Below are 19774 nucleotides of genomic sequence, written 5' to 3'. Positions count from 1 at the left end.
TTTTAGAATCTTAGAAAGTTAAAAGCAGAGCCAGGAGGGTGTTTGAAGGGTTGTTATATGGTAAAGAAGCTGGATTTCCTCAGAGGCTTTCTAGCTCTCTCCTCATTTTATAGTTGAGGAATCTGAGACCCATCCAGTTAACAAACAGTTAAAATGGCACAGTGCTAAGGGTTGAGGATACAAAGAAAGGCAAAAGAATGATGGCTCCCCTCAAGGATCTTCCAATCTAAAGGGGAAACAACATGAAAATAATTAGGTATATTCAAGAAAAAGCGAAAATTAGAAGGAAGCTCATCTCAGTAGGAAGGAGTTAGCACATGACCTCAGCAAAGACTTTTTCAAAGGGTGGGATCTGTGACTTGTCCAAGGTCACACAGATTGTAGGAGACAGAGTCAACACTATTCTATATAGCCTCAGATGAAAGAGTGATGAAGAGAAGTTATGAAAAGGTGAGTTAAGGTTTGATAAAAGGAGAAAGTTGTTCCAAAAGCCAAATGAACTACTTTGGAAAGGAGTGAGTTCCCTTTTACTTGAATCCTGCCAAAAAAAGGCTAAATGACTATTTGCCATTTGTATATAATAGAAAATAAACTACTTAAGGGAAGGGGCAATTTCGTTTGTTTTTTATTTTTGTAGCTGGCACATAGGAGATGTTTAAATGTTTGTTGAATTGAACTGATTTCTTTTTGGGTCTTTTTTTAACACTAGTTGGACTTCAGAGTGCCTTAAAAATCTCAGATTCTTTGATTCTGAGAAAAGCAGAGATCTAATCAAATATCTGGATAACTCAGACCCAAAGAGACACTTTTCTCTGGTTATCCAGATGCCTCCATCAAAGTAAGATCTGGGGCCTGAAATACCCAAAAAGGGACAGAAAACAGTCCGAGTGCTAAAAACAGTTTTCATTCTGGTCTGAATAAAAAGCACATCAAAGGCTGGCAAAAAAAAAGTTTGATTGAAAGCAGATTTCTCTGAATGGCAAGGAAACTTGGCAAGTGGCCACTCCCTGAATTCAGACCAATTTCTTTGCATTCATTATCATGGCAATACTACCAGCAAGTGTGACACAGTGGAAGGAGCACAAATGATAGAATCAAGGAGCTTGGGTTCAAATGCCTCCTCTGATACTTGATCTGAGGCCAATCACTGAACCTCCCTGCACCTCAGCATCCTCATCCATCACATGAAAGGTATACCTTTCAGTGCAGATCAATGGAAAAAGTTGGAGTGCTTATCTTGGACAAGAAAAAGCTCAGGGAACTCAACTGCCATCTTCAAGAAACCAAGGAGCTGTGATCTTGAAAAGGGTTCAACTTACTCTGTCTGATCCCACACTCTGTCAGAACAATGAATGATGGAAGGGTGGGAGATACCAAGGGACAAAGTCACATTTGATTTCTTCTTAATAGAGCCGTCCAAAGTGGAAAGGGATTCTATGGAGATGGTGGGACATGGAAGAAGCAGCAAGGGACTTGAAAAGACTCAGTTAAAATGACTTGCTTTCATATGGGTACTAGGTTTCCAGTACAGCCAGGTGATAGAACAGATAGAGGAAGGGCCTTAGAGTCAGGAAGACCTGAGTTTGAATCCTGCCTCAGAATGAATAGCCCCTGAGTCTGCTAAAAGTGGGAAGTATTACTAAAGGAGGGAACAGAGCAGCTCATACTCAAGACATTGGTGATTCCAGCTTAGAAATAAAGTGTCTCTAAACCAAGGCCTGAAACCAAAGCCCTAGTCCCCCCACATTCTGCTGTCATTTGCCCTTGAACAAAAACCTGTTTGACATTGGTAAAGTCACTTTATCTCTCTTATTCCTTAGTTTTTTTTTTCCTAGAAGATGGTCTCTGAGGTCCCTTCTGTTCTAGACCTATGATTTTATGTTCCTAAATTGGGGGCAGCTAGACAGCATAGAGGATAGAGCACAAAGTCTGGAGGCAGAAAGATTCAACTTCCCTAGGTTCAAATTCAGCCTCAGACACTTCCTAGCTGTGTCACTCTGGGCAAGTCATTTCATCTATTTTGCCTCGGTCTCCTCATCAATAAAATGAGCTGTTCAAGGAAATGGCAAACCACTCCAGGATATTTGCCAAGAAAACCTCAAATAGGGTCACAAAGAGTCAAAAACAGTTGAACACAAAATCCAATTGAACACAAGATCCAGTCCACAAAATGAACACAAGAGCAGTGTCTCCATCTTTGAAAGGCATAGATTGGGCAGAATCCTACCTTTTATCCATTTCCTGTGGCTTCCCAGTCAAGAGAAATTCTATTAATTCAAGACACAGTCCATGTTAAAAAAAAATCTAGATACCTTGGGAGATGTCCTGGTATGATGGCAAGAGCCCTTGACTCTAAGTCAGGAGAGACCTTGGCTTGATGTGTTCCCCAACATTTACTGCCTGTGGGTGACCACAAGCAAATTCTTGGGCTTTTTGTTTCCCACTCTGTAAAAAGAGGCTCAGTATCTTGTAAGGTCCTAATCTATGATCCCCTGGGAGTACTTTGGTTGAGGACAAAATCCCCAGATCCCTATCCCAACCCCCTGTTCTTTTTTCATGAAGGTCCCCCCATTTCCATGGATTCTCCTAGGACCTGATTCACAGACTGATACACCGCACCCAACTTCCTGCTAGAGTCTTGTTCCCACAGAGCATGATGAAGGGGACACTTCACCTACACAGGCTCCATCTCACCCCAAACTTGGCAAGGCTGGAACCTCCTCTCTCAAAGGACATCAAGGAGACCCAGGTTTAATGAAGGGCAGCCACAGGAGAAAAACTGAGAAGGCCACCTCGGCCTGGAGAAAAATAGGCAGGGGACTCACGGACACAGGAGCCAGCATTTTAATGAATTCAGAATTAAATGGCCCCTGAAGTCCTTCTAGTTTCAGATTTATGATCCAAAGAGCTGATGAGGTCAGAGGCAGGAGCAGGCATGGAAATAGAGTATCATAAATCTGGAGTTGGAAGAGACTTTATAGAGACCACTGAGTACAACACCAATGGCCCGGAAAGGTGAAGTCACTTGCTAAGTAAGCGACTAAGGGTCACACAATTAGGAAGTTTCTGATGTGGGGCTTGAGGCCATGCCTTCCTGATTCCACTCCTTCTAGTTCTCCTTCCTTAAGTCTAAATAGCCATGGTGGAAAGGACACTGGACTTGGATTTCATATTGACTGTGTTATTTATGACTAACCAAGAGTCTATAACTATACACAAAACTAAATATAACTAAGAATAGAGACTCTGACAAGTCACTTTCCATTTTGGAGCCAGTATTCATCTGCAAAATGGGAAAGATCATCTTGAATTTAAAGAATTAGGAATGAAAGCTCCTAATATGGTCAGATTTCACCATGATTTGAGATTTGCAGAAGTGGCATTGGGTCAGGGGCCATTAATCATCAGCCAATCAATGACCTCAGTTGCCCCTCTACCTACCACCAAAGCTATAACTAGAGGCAATTTGGAGGCCCAGGTGGAGAGGAAAATGAGACATGGAAGGAGGAGGCAACAGAGAGGGAGCTTGTGGAGAGACGAAAGGATCCCCAAATAACAGGGAAGGTACCAGCTCCACATCTTAGTCTTTAAGAGCCAGGTTTCTAGAATACAATGCTTCCTTTCTACTGAAGGAGGCAGGCAAGTCTGCTCAGCCCTCATTTTAGTCTCATCAAGTCTAGACAGTCTGCCTGGATGATGTGGGTCCCAAGTACAAGTGGCAGCCGGGGAGGGGGGCTGGCTCACCTTCCTGCCCACTCCACCATGACAGACAGGAGCAGTTACTTCTTGGTTGTTTGGGGAGGCAGGAGGGAGGCCAGGAGATTCAGAGGGGGAAGCCAAGTCCTCTCCAAGGAACAAAGCCTGCCCTTATCTCAGATTACACCTCTAGAGTGAGGAGCTATTTAGACCTTCTCCTTCAATTAGTAAACACTTATTAATTTCCTACTATGTGCCAGGGCAGCTAGGGGGCACAGTGGAGAGAGCACCAGACCCGGAATCAGGAAGATTCATCTTCCTGAACTCAAATCCTGAATTCAGACACGTCCTAGCTGTGTGACCCTGAGCAAGTCACCTCACCCTGTTTGCCTCAGTTTCCCCATCTATAAAATGAGTTGGAGAAGAAAATGGCAAATCACTAGCTCTGTAAAAAGAAGTCACTTCACCCTTTTGCCTCAGTTTTCTCATCTGTAAAATGAGCTGGAGAAGAAAATGGCAAACCGTTCCAGGATCTCTGCCAAGAATGCCCCAAATGGGGTCATGAAAAATAAGATACGACTGAAATGATTGAACGACAAAAACTATTTGTTAGATACTATGAACGAAAAGAGGAAAAAAACAATTCCAGACCAATTCTGACTCCTTTTTCAGATGACAAAACTCTAAGGCCCAGAAAGGTCGGAGAATCTCACATTTAAGGCTGAAAGAGAACTTAAAGGTCATTTAGTCCAACCTCCTTCATTTTACAGAGCTCTAGGCACTGTGTCCCAATTTGGAAAAGCTAAGATTTGACCTCAGACTTTGAACCCAGATTCAGCATTCTTGCTAAGGGGCCACATTGCAAGTTCACACTGGCAGTAGTTTAGGAAAGATCTGGGATTCTGACACCGGTCCTCTTTTCAGTGTCCCAAACTTACAACTAAGGGGCAGGACGCTGCCATCTTGTCTGGAGTTGGAGAATACCAAAATTTCCCAATCGAATACAATTTCCAAAATCAACCCATAACTGAACAACAATCTCATCTCCTAGACATCCAACAAGTGGTAGACTAAAGTGCTTGAAGATTTCCATGGAAGGAGAACCAAGATGTCTCTGGAGAGAGACCCAGCTCTCTTTGTTTCTCTCATCAAGGCTACATCTGCCTGGTGACCACTTCTACCCACAGCTCCCTTGGGTCCAAACAAAGCATTCAATCATCTATTCAGCTAATGTTTATTAAGTACATACTATCTTCCAAGCCCTAATCCCTCTTCTACAGGACATCCTTTAAATACCAGAAAACAGCTGTCATATTTTTCTCCTCTCCAGTTCCTTGACCATCCTGGTGGCCTTTCTCTGGGTCCCCTTCTAGCATGTTCTTAAATTGTAGTTTCTGGGACTGAGCAAAATTTATGAGCCACAGGAACTCAAAAAGATGGTCTACTAAAACATGGAGAGCTAACAATCTACATAAGCAGAGAAAATGCCCAAATGGTAGGATGAAACCACAGATCTTTGCAAGTATTGGTATATATGCTCATATAACTATCCACCTTGTCTCCTCTTATCACACAGATCATTTCCAGAGGTTAGAGGGAGGTCCTGGGACTGAACTCTCATTGCTAATTGTATGGCCCCTGGCCAAGTCTTCTTTGTGAGTTAGTTTCCTCATCTGTAAAATGGGAATGAATGAATGAAAGAAAAATCATTTATTAAGTACATCCTAAGGGTCAAGTTGTATGCTAAAGATGATCTGCCTTATATGATTATGAGAAAGCTCTGTTAGCATCAGAGTCATAGATCTACAGCTGGGGAATGCTTTGATAGCCCCCCCCCATTCAACATATGTGGAAATAGGACCCATGGAGGTACAATGATTTGCAAAGTCTTATAGGTAGGAGCCTAGGTTCACAGATTTCAAGCTGGGTGGGACCTTTCGGTCATCTAGAACAATCCCCTGAGACCATGAGAGATCAATAGTGTTGTCCAAAATTATTAGGAAAGGGGAGAATCAGAAGCTGAAAAACCACTCCAAAACATTTTCAACTGCATGGAAGCCCCCCAGATCCTTAGCCTGAGATTCAGGGTCCTTGATCATTCAGACCTAACCATGTAGGCTAGCATTGTCTGAAAGAGTTCCCCTATGCCAGGGGCAGAGAACCTCTAGTGGGATGTATGGTCTGGAGCTGCCATGGCAACCAAAGGCAGGACTCGAAATTCAATAAATCTAGGAGCTCTTTCAGAGTGATTAATTAACTATTTGACCAAATATAGCCCAGAAATGATGTTATAAATATTCATCATTAGTTATAAATATTCAAATGATCTTGCCAGAAAAAGTTTTCCCATCCCTGCCCTTTACAAAAGCTTCACTCCTCATTGTTCCCTCAAAAACAACGACAATGATGATGATGATGACATTCATTCTATTCAATTCCACAATAAGCAATTATTAAGCCCCTACTATGTGCACTAAGTTCTCAGGATCTAATATTTGTTGATGATGGGGTGGTCAGGTAGAACATTTATTCAGGTCAATTCAGGTTCATTTGAGGGGGGAGGGCCAACCCCTGGGAAGGTTAGGGAAGGCTTAATGAAAAAGGAGCCAGAGGATAAGAATTTTGACCACCAGAAGGAGTATATTCCTGGGTGACCAATTGTGCCAATGCTTAGAAGTGGGAGAATGGAATTCTAAGGTCAGGGGACAGCTTCCAGTTTGATTGGAAGGTAGAATTAGGGAAAAGGGAAGGGTCTTCTCTCCTGGTTTCTTTTATGAGATTTGTCCCATGGAATAGCAGGGTCAGATTATCTAATCCAAACTGCTTCAGCAGATGAAGCAAAGGAGGCTCTGAGTAGAAAGAGGACCCCACCAAATGCAGGCTTAGAGATTTAGAGTTGAAAAGACACCTTAGGGAACCTGAGTTCAACCCATTTTTTAATAGATGAGGACATAAGATGAGATAAGGAGATGATGATAGGATGAGATAAGGAGAGGTTAAGTGACTTGTCCAAAGTCAAAGAACAAGTCAGCACAGCCAAGATCTAAACCCAGGATCATAGGTTCATCAATTTGAGCTAAAAGGATTTCAGAGATCATTTTAGAGAATGAAAGAAGGGAGAGGCAAGAGAACTGGGGGACTATCTGTTTTTCAACTGGACATGGGAGTCTGGCTGTAGATTCTACATAAGACCCCCCTGCCCAACTCCAGAAGTAGAGAATCAATAGTGCCTTGGATTGAAAAGGTTAGGCTCAAAATGGCTTTTATTTAATTGTCTTTTTCTCCCCTTTAGGGTAGTATAGCCAATCTCCTCATTTTACAGACCAGAAAACGATGATCCAGAAAGGTCAAATGACTTGCCCAAGGACTCATGAGTTAAGTGATGCATTTGAACCTGGATCCTCTGACTTTGCCCTTTCCTCTCTCATTGTGTTGCAGAGCTTCTCATGTGAGAAGCAAGAGCTGGTTTCTCCCTGTTCCCCCAATTAGGCCCTGCCTGCCTGCCAGAGCCCCTGCCCCACACATCCCTTCTGGGGAAGACAGAATGAACCTGAAGTCACAGCTTTCCCCTCAACTAGCCTTACTTAGTCTTATGGGGCCTCAAACTGGATAGACTGATTTCCTGGCCCCCTTCCCGGGCCACTCTCCAGCACTCTATGACATTAATTTTGAGTGTGGTGCCACATGAGTCCTGACCGGGTCCCCATCATTGCCTCAGGCCACTCTAAAGGGAACAAAGCTTTTCAAATCTGACAGTATACCTTTTCCAACCCAAGGCAGAGACTGGGGTGGGGGGTGCAGGGGTGTCTTATGTAAGAATATATAGAATATACAACCTATGTGGAATATACTGCCCAGGCTTCCAAGTCCTGTTCTCCTGCCCCTCCACCCTCTCCCCTCTCCCATTCTGTTTTTTAAGTCAAAGAATTTGGGGGAACCAAAAAAAATGTGTTCTGTATTTTCAAAGCTGCAATCAATTATAATTGGGGGGTTAGCTAAATATTCCCAAATGTGCTGGGAGCCTGTAGCGCCCAAGTCCTAGCATCTAGGAGGAACGGGAAGTTTACTTATGATCCTATGGGAAGTGGAGCAAGAAGAATTGCAATTGACTCTACAAGGAAAGGAAAACAGGATCTGGCACACACACAGCACATTCTCTCTCTCTCTTTCTCTGTCTCTGAGTTTCTGTGTCTCTTTGTTTCCTTGTCTCTGTCTGCCTCTTTCTGTCTCTATGTCTCTCTATGTCTGTATGCATGTCTCTCTCTCTCTCTCTCTCTCTCTCTCTCTCTCTCTCTCTCTCTCTCTCTGTGTGTGTGTGTGTGTGTGTGTGTGTCTGTCTCTCTCTGTCTCTCTCTCTGTCTCTGTGTCTCTCTCTGTCTCTCTGTTTCTCTGTCTCTCTCTCTCACACACACACACACACAATAGCAGAGGTTTCAGTACATCAAAATCTCACATGTAGAATTCAGATCTTGCAGAATTTAGTTGATCAGGAAATGCTCCAATGATGTCATCTAAAGGATTATATTCTGAATTCATCCATTCTGATGTATAAAAATTCTACAATAGGACCAGAGAGGGGACCTCAAGCCCTGCCCCTCAACCATGAGCAGGGATATCCCCTAAATCTCTGCTCCTGGATGAAATGCATTTCCCATTTTAAAATGGGATCATTCATGCAGTCCACAAATCAATCAGGAAGCATTTTTTGCAAGGCAATGGGGTTAAGTGACTTGCCCAAGGTCACACAGCTAGGCAATTAGTAAGTGTCTGATTTGAATTCAGATCCTCCTGACTCCAGGACCAGTGCTTTTCCACTGCACTACCTAGCCACCCCTCCAAGAAACATTTTTAAAGCACTATGTTGGCTTGGCCTTGGTGCTGTTTTCAGAAGCTTACATTCCCTTAAATTCTTGAAAGTATATTTTAACTCCTTCTCTGTATAGAGTCTCATCACTATGCCAAGTGCTGACAGGACACACCTATCTGCCATCTCTGCATCATCCTCATTCTTGAGGAGACCCCTCCTCCCCTCAGAGACCCCTTTTCCTTCAAGACTCAGTTCAAGCCCCATCTTCTGCATGAAGTCAACTACCAGTGCCCTCCCTCCCAAAGCCACCCTGTATTTCTCTACTTTTATATAAATTTGTATTTGGTTTCTTTCCAGCTACCTTTGTAGTTACTCAGTTTCCATATCTGTAAAATGAGGGGCTTGAACTAGAGTGATATCCAAGACTCTTTCTAGTTCTGCAGATACATTCTAGATGGCTGGCAGAAGAGCCTGGGTTGCTACTTCTCAGGTGAGGGTTATGCTCAGTATACCTCATCCCTAGCCCACTGAGGCATCCCTGGAGTCAACATATGTCTGACCCATTACATTCACTCCCATCTTCCATGATGGTCACTAAAACCAATCCATCCAAAAGATGATGGTCTTGTCTACCCCATGGTGGGTGGTAGGGAGAAAGGGAAGAGAAGAGGAAAAGGGAGCCAGAATCAATTGCTTTTGGAAGGAAGGGGGCAACTGCCTATATGCCTATCATGAAACCCAAACAGGAAGTATTTTCATAAAGTATATATTATTACTCTACAATTAGCCCAGTACCCCACAAATTACCTCCCCTTCAGTTTCAGAAATGCAAGTATCCTGAAAGGAAATCTGTGTTTCAATTAGAGGAAGGAGCAGAAACGGAGGAGATGAGTTGAAGGGATTGTCCAACAGGTGAAAGGTCAGTCAGATGTCAGGGCCTTGTTTGCCAATCTTGGAAAAAGGTCAAGAATTCTGAGGCCGAGGCATCAGGGGGCATCTAAGTTCTCTGCCAAAGAAGCCGCATGGCATCTGCTTGTGAGCACTACAACTAGAAGCCCCCAAAGGTCACTCAGACTCCTCCTGGGAGAGCCCTGACCACAATGTCCCTGACCACAGGGACCAAAGGCCTGAAAACTCCACTCTGGAAAACATTATCAGCAGCAACAACAGCCGGTACCATCCCCCCAGCCTCCCCATGGGCTGGTATTTCTGAATGGAATCCAGGAGCAGAGCCGAGGGTATCTCAAAAGGATTAGACAAATGAGATTTAATGGCCCTTTAAGCATTTCTTAATTTCCACCTGTAGCTGTAATTAAAGTTCCTCAAGGGAGACTGGCCGTGAAGAAATTGGCAGTGGACCATGGACCACCTGACTCAGCATTCGGAGCCCCACAAACCCACTGGCAAGGTGGGGAGATGGCTGCTGTTTTCATACAAGATGGTAGGAGGTCGTATGCCTAGGCTCTCCATACTGAGATGAGTCGCCCTAGTATCAAGCTCTCACATAGCGCCAACGATCTTGGAAGGAAGGTGCTATTGTTATCCCCCATTTTAAAAAAGGGGAAACTGAGGCAAGCAGAAAACAAAGGACTAGCCCAAAGTCACATAGCTACTAAGTGATTGACTCAGGAACTGACCTCAAGACTTTCTGACTTCAAATCCTGCCTAACACACTTACTAGTTGTGTGACCCTGGATCTGTCCTTTGTCCTGTTTGTCTCAGTTTCCTCATTTGTAAAATAATACTAATAGCACCTCCCTCAAAGCCTTGCTGTGAGGATCAACAGGCTGCCAGATGGTAAATACTTATCAAATCAAATGTGAAAATATATGGAAAGTTTTTGCAAATCTTAGAAATGTTAGTTATCACCATGGTTCTTGCCTTCAAGGATCATACAATCTATTAACTATAACAACTATTTTAACGACCACAGCAGCTAAGTGACACAAGAGTTTCTGGCCTAGAGTCAGGAAGAGCTGAGTTCAAATCCAGCCTCAATGACTAGCTATATGATCCTGGGCAAATCACTTAATCCTGTATCCCTCAGTTCCTCACGGGTAAAATGAGCCAGAGAAGGAAATGGCAAACCACTCCAATACCTCTGCCAAGAAAACTGCAGCTAGGGGCATGGAGAGTTGGATGGGACTGAAACTATAGCAATGGTTCCCATTTCTGATTGGTAGAATTGCTCCTCACTTTCTGATATTGGTGTGCAAAAATGACTGGACCTATGATTCTATTCTAGGAGGACTGGATCTGTGACTATTAGAAATAGAACCTCTCAGATGAGGAAACACTCTTTACTGATGCAGATCAGCACCTTCTCAGTCAGTAGTTTTACAGGTAGGATTAGAACCTAGATCCTCTTGGTCTTGAGGATGGTTCTCTATCCGCTGTACCACATTGTCTCAGGTTGCTTTCCAATTCCCTTGATATCCTAGGTTCAGTCTCAGATCAATCTCATCTATCTCTCCCAGTAAAAGGACAAACATATGAATGAATGAATGAATGAATGAATGAATGAATGAATGAATGAATATACAAGGTTGGACCATCCCAAGGTTTCCTCCCCAGTTACAAAGGGTTTGAGGCCAGGAAAGCTTCCCTGTACAATAGCAGAAGAACCAGGTTCTGATCCCAGATCTCTCCAGTGTCCCTTCTTCCCCCTCCAATCTGCCATGGCTCCCAGAGTTTAGAAAAAAAAGAGAAGACCAACATCCCTCATTTTTCCAAGAGGACCCTCCTCCTTCCAAAGCTCAGGGTCCACAGGCTCTACCCTCATGCACCGGTGGCTGCTGCATAAAAGTCACCAGCCCATTTCCTGGGGAGCCCAGCACTGGGGTGTCTCTAGTTTCCCCTCCTCCCTCACCTGACTTGCCTGGCAGATGAATAAGCAAAAAAAAAAAAAAAAGGTTTTCATTTCAGTTGCTGCAAACTCAGACTCCCATTAACCTGGGAGGAACCGATTTCTGCCGTCAAATGCTAACTGTGTGTCTACTAAGGTCAGTTAAAGCTGAAGGAGAAATTAAAGGAGGAATTTTAAGAGCTAGATGGGACTTTGAAGGGTCACCCAGTCATTTCACAGAAGAAGAAACTGAGGCCCAGAGAGAGGGGGGCCAACTTCCCCAAAGATGCAAAGTTAGGTAGTGATACAGCTGCATTTGAACCCAAATTTTCCCACTAATCTCAAAAGGCATCAGGGTGAAGTGAACAGAGAGCCAGCCTGGAATCAGAAAGATCTAGGATTAATTCCTGTGACCCCTTGAACCAGCCACTCAACTCCTCCCTGAAGCAACCTCTAAGTCTGAAGGGCAGAATAGATGGCCGTCTCCATTGGCAGGAGAACTTTCTACACCAATGAAACCAAAGGTTTGGGGCTTCAAAAAACAATTTAAAAGGATGCTCATATGTGACTTTGCAGAGAAAGACCCATTTAATATGGGCAGCATCTCATAATAAGAGAAACTCCTGCTTCTCATGCTTCAAGGTTCCAGACAATTCTTGGAGCTAGGGCTTGCAAATAGGATTATGCCAGTGTTTTGGAGAAGGTAAGTATTAGCTCACAGCTGGTCAAGGGATTCTGAAGAGCCAATCAACAGAAATGCACTAAGGGCTCCCAAGAATCTGGATCGGAGAGAAAGCTAGGAACTATCCCACTTTTCATTCAGAAACCCTCCCTCCTCCCCTTTCTCCCTCATCCCGAGGCCCAATGTGGCCTGCCTGCATCGGGAGAAGGAGGGTCACAGGAACTGGGTTCTACTCACCATACTGACAGCGGGGGCCCTGGAAGCCAGAGGGGCAGTGACACAGCTGAGTTGACCCTTCAATGCAGTTCCCTCCATTGAAACAGACTCCGTAATTGCAGACAGCTGGAGGAAGAAGAGGGGGAGGATGAGAAGGGGAATGAGAGCCCCTGGGGCAGGTCACTGGCAGCCAGGGGAACCTCACATTCCATAGCTCCTCTGCTCCTGGAGATATCGGTCAAGGGGGCAGCCTGACAAAGGAGGGGGGGCTGAGAGAAAAATAAGTTAAGAAACAGCTCAGAGGAACTGGTGGGGGGCTCGAGATGGGAAGAGAGACACAAATGGGAGGAGAAGAAGTCCTGGGGTGCACCTGGGAGAGGCAGGGGCTCGGACACAGATGCATTGCTCTTCCTGTGGTCCGACTCAGGCTTCTCTATTGGACCCAGGTCCTTGGATGTCATCCAGGAAGGAGGGGAAGTCTGGGAGTGAGGACATCCTAGGACATCTAGAAGGATTTCTACAATAACAATCAGTAAAATTGGAAATTCTGATCAATGCAGTGACCAATCCCAAATCCAGAGAACTGATGAAAATGGTACCCACCCCCGACTAAGGATGCAGAAGGAGACACACACAGCTCTAAGGGGCTTTGATTTGCATAACTGTTCATTTGTTACTAAGTTCTTGGTTTCCTTTCTTTTTTTCTAATGGGGGAATAGGAGGAAGAGAAAATTTATGTTTGTTAAATGAAATATAGGAAAATAAAAATTTTGTGCTTTTTTAAATTAAGGAATCTCCTCTCTCAAATCCTGTCTTTATGTTTTCTACCTGTGTGACCTTCAACATCCTGGGACCAAGTTTCCTGATCAATAAAATCAGACAGTATGACTAGAGGTTCCTCCTGGCTCTAACCTATGACTTATGATTATTTACTTCCCATGTGACCTTCGGTAAGTCTTTTTCCTTTCTCTGGGTCTCAGTTTCTTCACCTGCAAAATGGGGGAGTTGAATTCTAGGACCTCTAAAGTTGCTTTCAGCTCTAAATCTATGACCAATGACCCTCTTTCCCAAAAAGGGATTCCCATTGGCATGGTAGCCTGGAAATTGTGCTATGCGCTCTCTGTCATCACCATGGAGTCTCATTCTGTTTCCTCAGTCCTTTGTTTTCTGCTTGGGGTGTCCAACTATGTATCGGGAATATTTCTTCTGGGTAGAGTGGGTAACAACTTTGAGTCTCTTATAGGGAGAGGGGGAGGGAGGGAGAAGGTATGACAGTGATGGAAGGGAAAAAGCACTGGGTTCAAAGTCAGGAAGAGTTGGGTTCAAACATCCACTCTAACAATTGCTCTAGGTCTCTGGACAAGTCTCTTCTCAGTTTCTTCATCTACAAAATGGGGGCAATAATGCTTGTACTACCTAATTCATCAGTCTAGTGTAAACCTTAATGTCAGCGATTACTGTTAATAGATCCAAGTAAACAGTGGGGTTTAGTATGTTTGAAGGATCGGTTGAGGATGGTGCTAATAGTGGCAGTGATGGTAGCATTTGTCTTGGTGGTGGTGAAGTTCATGTTGGTGATGGTGCCTGTGATTTCAGACTCAAGAAGACCTAGATTCAAGTCCTCCTTTTAACTCATCTGCCACTATGACCTTGGGCAAGTCATTTATCACCTCTACCAAAGGCTGATCCCTAAATTGTGGGGCAGGCACCCATCTGATGGAAGATGTTTCCTAGATGGGAAACTCAATTAAATCACGAGATCAATTCCTCTTCTCTTTCCTCAATGATCTATGGATTAGCAATTATTCTATAACAGAGTTTGAGTTAACCAGGGCATTTTGAGATTAAGGAGTTTGCCCAAGGTCACCCAGCCAGTACTGGACAAAGGCAGGGTTTAGCCTAGGGTTTTCCTGTCTCAGTCTAATCCTCTATCCATTATTCACCATCCTCAAGCTAGGGGATGCATTCTCCACTTTCCATTATAGCCATAGAGCCCAATCACCCTCCCCACCCCAAACTATCTCCTTTCTGAAATTAATTCCCACCACGGAATAGTGCTGAGGCTCTTCTTCCCTTCCTACAGGCTTCTTCCCAGCTCACCACAGCCCTCAGTAACTGCTGCCAAAGGAAGCAGGAAATACTACTCTGGTCCCCCCAAACTCCTGCATTTTCAGAGGTCGCCTGGGGATGTGGGCCTCATTTGCAAGAAGACACCTGCCAGAAAGGATCGACCCCCTGCCCAAAAATACCTCATCCACCATTAGTATCCATTCCCTCGGGTTAAACTTGGCCCTTTGCAGACTTCTCATTTCACAAGATTCAGAGCAAGAGGGAAATGTTGAAATCTTCTAATAGAAAACATTCCTTTTGACAAAGGAGGACATTGAGGCCCAAGGTAGCTCCCCACAATTACATAAACTTATCCGGTTGCCTCAACACATTGTTGAGTCAAACTTCTCCTGATGTCCACTAAAACTCCTGGATATGATTATAACTAGGAAAATAGCACAACCAGGAGCTCCAATATAGCATCCTTTCCACTAAACTATCCAAAATGCCACCCCCCCCCAAACAGGGCCCTCGCCTACATGTATGTACCAGGAGGAACGGGGGAGAGTAGCTTCAGAAAGTGGAGGACGATAAGAGGAAAAGAGGGGCAAGAGAAAAAAGGGGGAAGAGAGGAAGAGTTGATGTATTCAAAGATGGTGGATGGGAGGAGGGCTATGGCAAACTATTTCAATGACAAAGCATCATGGGCCTAATTGACCCACTAAGTTCAGTACAAACCTTGTGTAAAAATGTCAGCTGATTACCTCCACCATTCTCCTATTTAAAATATTGTAGAAGTCCCCCTCCTCAGACGCCCCAGGCCCCAGTACAAGGAGAACAAGTGTTTAAGAAAATGGACTTAGGAGGAAGTAGGCTATACTCTAGTACCAGGGAAAGTGTCAACCCAAAGGACTTTCTATTAGACCTGTTTTAAAGGTGAGAAAAGTGAGGAAGGCAGAGATGAAATAACTTACCCAAGGTAACCCGACTAGTAAGTATCAGAGATTGGATTTGAACTCAGTTCTTTATAGCTCTGCTTCATAAGCTCTAAGTCTACACCACAACATTGTTTAATGTTCTAACTCTTTTGATCTTTCTCATATGAACTTTATTCAAGACCTACACTCCATATCCTCTACTTGGGATGTTGATGCTTTGAACCAAAGGGTTGAATTTTTACATTATCTCTATTCAATTCCATTTAATTAGATCCTTCCCTATGTCCTAGCTCGGTAAAGATCTTTTTCAGATCTCCTCTCTGTCAATCAACATGTGGTGCCTGGTTCCAACCTCGTGAATTCTGCAAATCAAATCTACCTTCCACTTAACCCTTTCCTTTCAACCAAGATATTTATTTTATTAAAAAGCAAGATGTCTATTGTTTCTCACAGTAATACTATAGCCATGAAGCTATGATGAACAGTTCAGGAACAATGACACATTCCCAAGGAACCCTACTGGAGACCTTCCTACAAGCAGACATTGGAGACATTCATGACCAGTCTTTGACTCTTTTCATTCCACCAGTTCCAAATACACCAAACTGTATTATCAGTCAGCCCAGATTTCTCCATCTTGTCCCCAGGGAAAGTTCACATGATTTAACAATTACCTTGCTGAAATCTAGGTAGGGACTTCAATAAATCTCCGTTGAAAGAATAAATGGAGGTTTCATGCTTGGCCCCAGTTACTCATCTCTAGTTGGGAGAGAAGAAAGTCTAAAAGGGCCCCACAGACCCTGGTTCTTCCCCATGCCCCATGGCTCTGTCTCCACCCAAGACCCACATGTTCTTTCCTTCTCAGATAAAGTACAGTTCTCCTATTTCTGGCTTTCCGTCCATACTTTCCAAACTGGGAGTCTACTAATGTTTGATATTTCTCCTTCTTCATTTCCATACCTGGGGAATCTTTTGGCCTTTGGAATAAGAAAGATGGGCCTTCTTAGAAAATGGAAACCAAAAGAGAGGAGTTTAGTTTTTTTCTTGAAGAAAAAAATATTTTTTTTCCTTTGAATTGAGTATGGCTCCCTTGACCATTTATTTATCCTATCACTTCTAAGATATAAAATTCAAATTTCTTAGTCTGACATTTTAGATCCTCTACATTCTGGCTCCTACACACCCTTCCTTGTCTAAATTTAATTATTCCCCTTCACCCAAATTATATTCTAACTAAATTGTTCATATCTCTCTCTCTCTCTCTCTCTCTCTCTCTCTCTCTCTCTCTCTCTCTCTGCATTTGAGTAGGCTGCTCCCCATACCTGGAACTGGGAAGACACTCTAGAAATCATCTAGCCCAATCCATGCTGAACTCTACCAGGAACCCCCTCTATAATCTTTCACCCCTGATGGGTGGGCCTCTGCCCCCTGTCTGAGGACCTTTAGGTGATGAGGACTTCACTATTCCATGAAAGAAATAGAATTAGCCCTTTCACATTATAACTTTGTGTTTCAATATGAATCCTCATAAGAAATAAAATGGGAATTTGGGGGGAGTTTTGCCACAGGTGACATGTGAAGAACAGCAGATAACACAGAACCTATGACCAAATACTTAACCCAAATTTTACAGTAAACCCCAGAAAGGAAAAAAATTCAGACTTCTTCTCTGGTCTGAAGAAGAGGACCAAAAAGTTTTAATGCTGATTTTCCAGATCACGAGGGTGTCAAGGACCTAAACCCTATGATGTGGAAGGGATGACTAGTAAAAAGAACAGGCTCTAAAGTCATAAGGGCAGTTAGAAAATAGCAGAGTGCCCAAAGACTCATCTTCCTTAAACCCTAACCAGTTGCATGACCCTGAACAAGTCACCTACCCCTGTTTGACTCAATTTCCCCATATGTAGAAGGGAGGAAGTTAGACTACATGGCTTCTCTAAGACCTGATAAACTGATTGTCATGATTCATTTCAAGGTCTCTTTGCTAGATTCTCCCATCCTTTTTTATTATATGCAGCAGGATGTTTGCTTCTTAGAATACTCTTTTGACAAGCATCATCCTTTCAACAAGCACCGCCCTGAGGCTATAACTTGATTGCTATTGTTTGCTGTAACAAACATACACTTTTACTAGCTATATTCAGAAATAAGGCCTTTCTTCCCCTTGTTAGGATATATGGGTGCTAGACATTTATTCTTCCCTCCCTTGTAGCATCCAAGGTAAATTTCTATAGAATAACAAGAACAAAAAAAAATATTAGCACTTGTATCAGAAACTCCTGATCCTCCTACTCAGCCAACAATCCAAGGCCATCCTTCTTGGCATTGGGTGAATAACTCAAAGGCAGAACTCCCTTGGGAAAAGCATGATTCCACAGTTTCAGGTTCAAGCTCTTTTGAGTTATCTACCCCATAGGGTTCTAGCCACTCGTTGCTTTCTTTCACTTTCAGCCATAAAAACATCCTGTCTCCCCAGTTATGTCTTCTCCAGCTGTTTTGACTGATTCATCTCTGGCTACCAGAAGCCAGATGGCTCTGGAGGAGAAAATGAGACTGGTGACTTTGCACAGCACGCCCTCACTCAAATCCTATTCACCTTCCTGATGCCATGGTCCTCTCCAAGAACAAAGGACAAACTACATCAACAACCTACCCAAGTGTCCGTCTTGGCGCAAACGTCTCATAGCAGTGGCATCATCTGACGGACTCTCCACGCCGCCCCTCCTTGCTTTGCCTTGAGTAAATGATCTCCTAACACAATCATAGCTCTCAAACAGAGCTTGGGAAGCAGAGGGAGCAGATAATACTAATGATCTTCTTGAAATCCCCATTGTTGGGGGGCAGAGGGACAGGGAACACAGCTCTATTACATGTCAGGGATGAAACGCCGAAAATAAGAAGGGGAAAACTGGGAAACCATCTTGAAAGAGCTGCATCATTAATACACTGCCCCCAAATCTAGACACTGATTGGAGGATCAAAATGCTCCTTCCTTTGTCAGTCAACTGGAAGGACTATCCTCTAATAAATCTCTTTTGGACATGGAAGTCTCCTCAGAGAGCTTTCTCCTTTTCTCCTCTCCAGTGTGAATGTTGAGTGACCCCATCATCACTCATTAGAAGAAGTTACCCCAGTTCATCATGGATCATTTTTTCGTATATTTTATATTTCATTTGTTTTTCCAACTACATGCACTGGCAGTTTCCTCATAGATTACTGATCTCACAATTAACTCCTCATCCCCACCTTAAAATATATAGTTCAGTGGAAAAGCCCTTGACTTTGAAGTCAGAGGACACGGGTTCTAGACTTAACTCTAATACTATTTATGTGTCTTATTTTGGCCACAATTTCCACATCTATAAAATGAGGGGCATTGAACTATATAAACTTGAGGTACCCTTTTAGCCATCCAAGTCCATGGTAGGATCCCTTCAACTGACTGTTTTTATTCTAGAGCCTGAAGGAATCTTGACAGTCATCTAATCCAACAGAAAAGGAAACTGAGATCCAGGAAGACATTTCATTAAGTCATTGGATCATAGATTTAGAGCTGAAAAGGATTCCCCCCCCAAAGCCATCCAAAGGCACTGGAGGCTTGGAGAGACTGAAAGGCAACCCAGAGGCACAAAGACATTGACTTTCAGATGGAGGAACTGGACTGGGTGGGAAAAACTATTTGGGTGTTATTTTAAAACTCAAATTTGCCTAGAGAATCCTCAATCCAGATGTTTCCACATGCAATCCATTCCACATGGGGGCAGCTCTCAACATCTGGAAGGTTTTCCTTAAATCAAGTCAAAAGCTGCCTTTCGACAACTGCCATCGATTCTTCCTTTTTATTTTTTTAATAAAAAGTCTATTTTTTCCAGTTCCCACTGCTCCTTTTTCAAGGACATTGGATTTGAAGAACCACCCCCCCAAGTCAAGGCACAAAAGGAAACTTCCCAGGTCCAGGGCAGACAACTACCTCCTCCTGAAAGCTATGCCTGGTTCATTTGGTTAATAGTGACTTTGAAGTAATAAAGGAGCCTAGCGGACAGGGCACTAAATGTGGAATCAGGGAGACATGGGTTCAAATCTCACTTCAGCTGCATCCTAGCTATAAGTCTCTGGGAAAATCACTAAATCATATTTCCTCATCTCTAAAATGAAGAGATTAAAGTTGCGACTTCTAAGATCTTTCCTAGCTCTAGATCTATAAGCCTGTCTCTTCTCTGGGCCTCAGTTCCCCCATCTGCAAAATGAAAGGATTATACTAAATAGCCTTTGAAGAGTACTCCAATTCTAAATCAAGGGTGCCATGACCTTGGACAAGTTATAACCTCCCTGGATCTCAGTTTCTTTAATCTATAAAATGAGGGAGTTGGATTAGATGAGGAGATCTATGGCCCCATGAGGTAGGATTCTCCTCATTTTAAAGAAAAGGGAGCTAGAGTTCAGCTTGGCATCAAAAAGCCTTCACAATCTGTTTTTCATTTTATTTGATATTATTCCCCTTCAGGTCCCCTCCTTTTTTTGGTAAAACTGGCCTACTAACT

At 43.4% G+C, this 19774-nt stretch overlaps 1 protein-coding gene across 1 annotated transcript in view; it reads right to left on the bottom strand.

Annotated features, from left to right (window-relative positions):
• MEGF6 (multiple EGF like domains 6) overlaps nucleotides 1-19774 on the bottom strand; it is a 370333-nt gene that overhangs the window by 267419 nt on the left and 83140 nt on the right. The window contains exon 4 of the mRNA XM_074218662.1: nucleotides 12268-12372. Within this exon, the coding sequence (XP_074074763.1) occupies nucleotides 12268-12372 (105 nt within the window). The remainder of the gene's footprint in view (nucleotides 1-12267; nucleotides 12373-19774) is intronic.

This window comes from Macrotis lagotis, chromosome 1 (genome assembly GCF_037893015.1).
Source record: "Macrotis lagotis isolate mMagLag1 chromosome 1, bilby.v1.9.chrom.fasta, whole genome shotgun sequence".
NCBI classification, from domain to species: domain Eukaryota; kingdom Metazoa; phylum Chordata; class Mammalia; order Peramelemorphia; family Peramelidae; genus Macrotis; species Macrotis lagotis.
The sequence above is the reverse complement of the archived record's forward strand: the minus strand, read 5'-3'. Positions and strand labels throughout refer to the sequence as shown.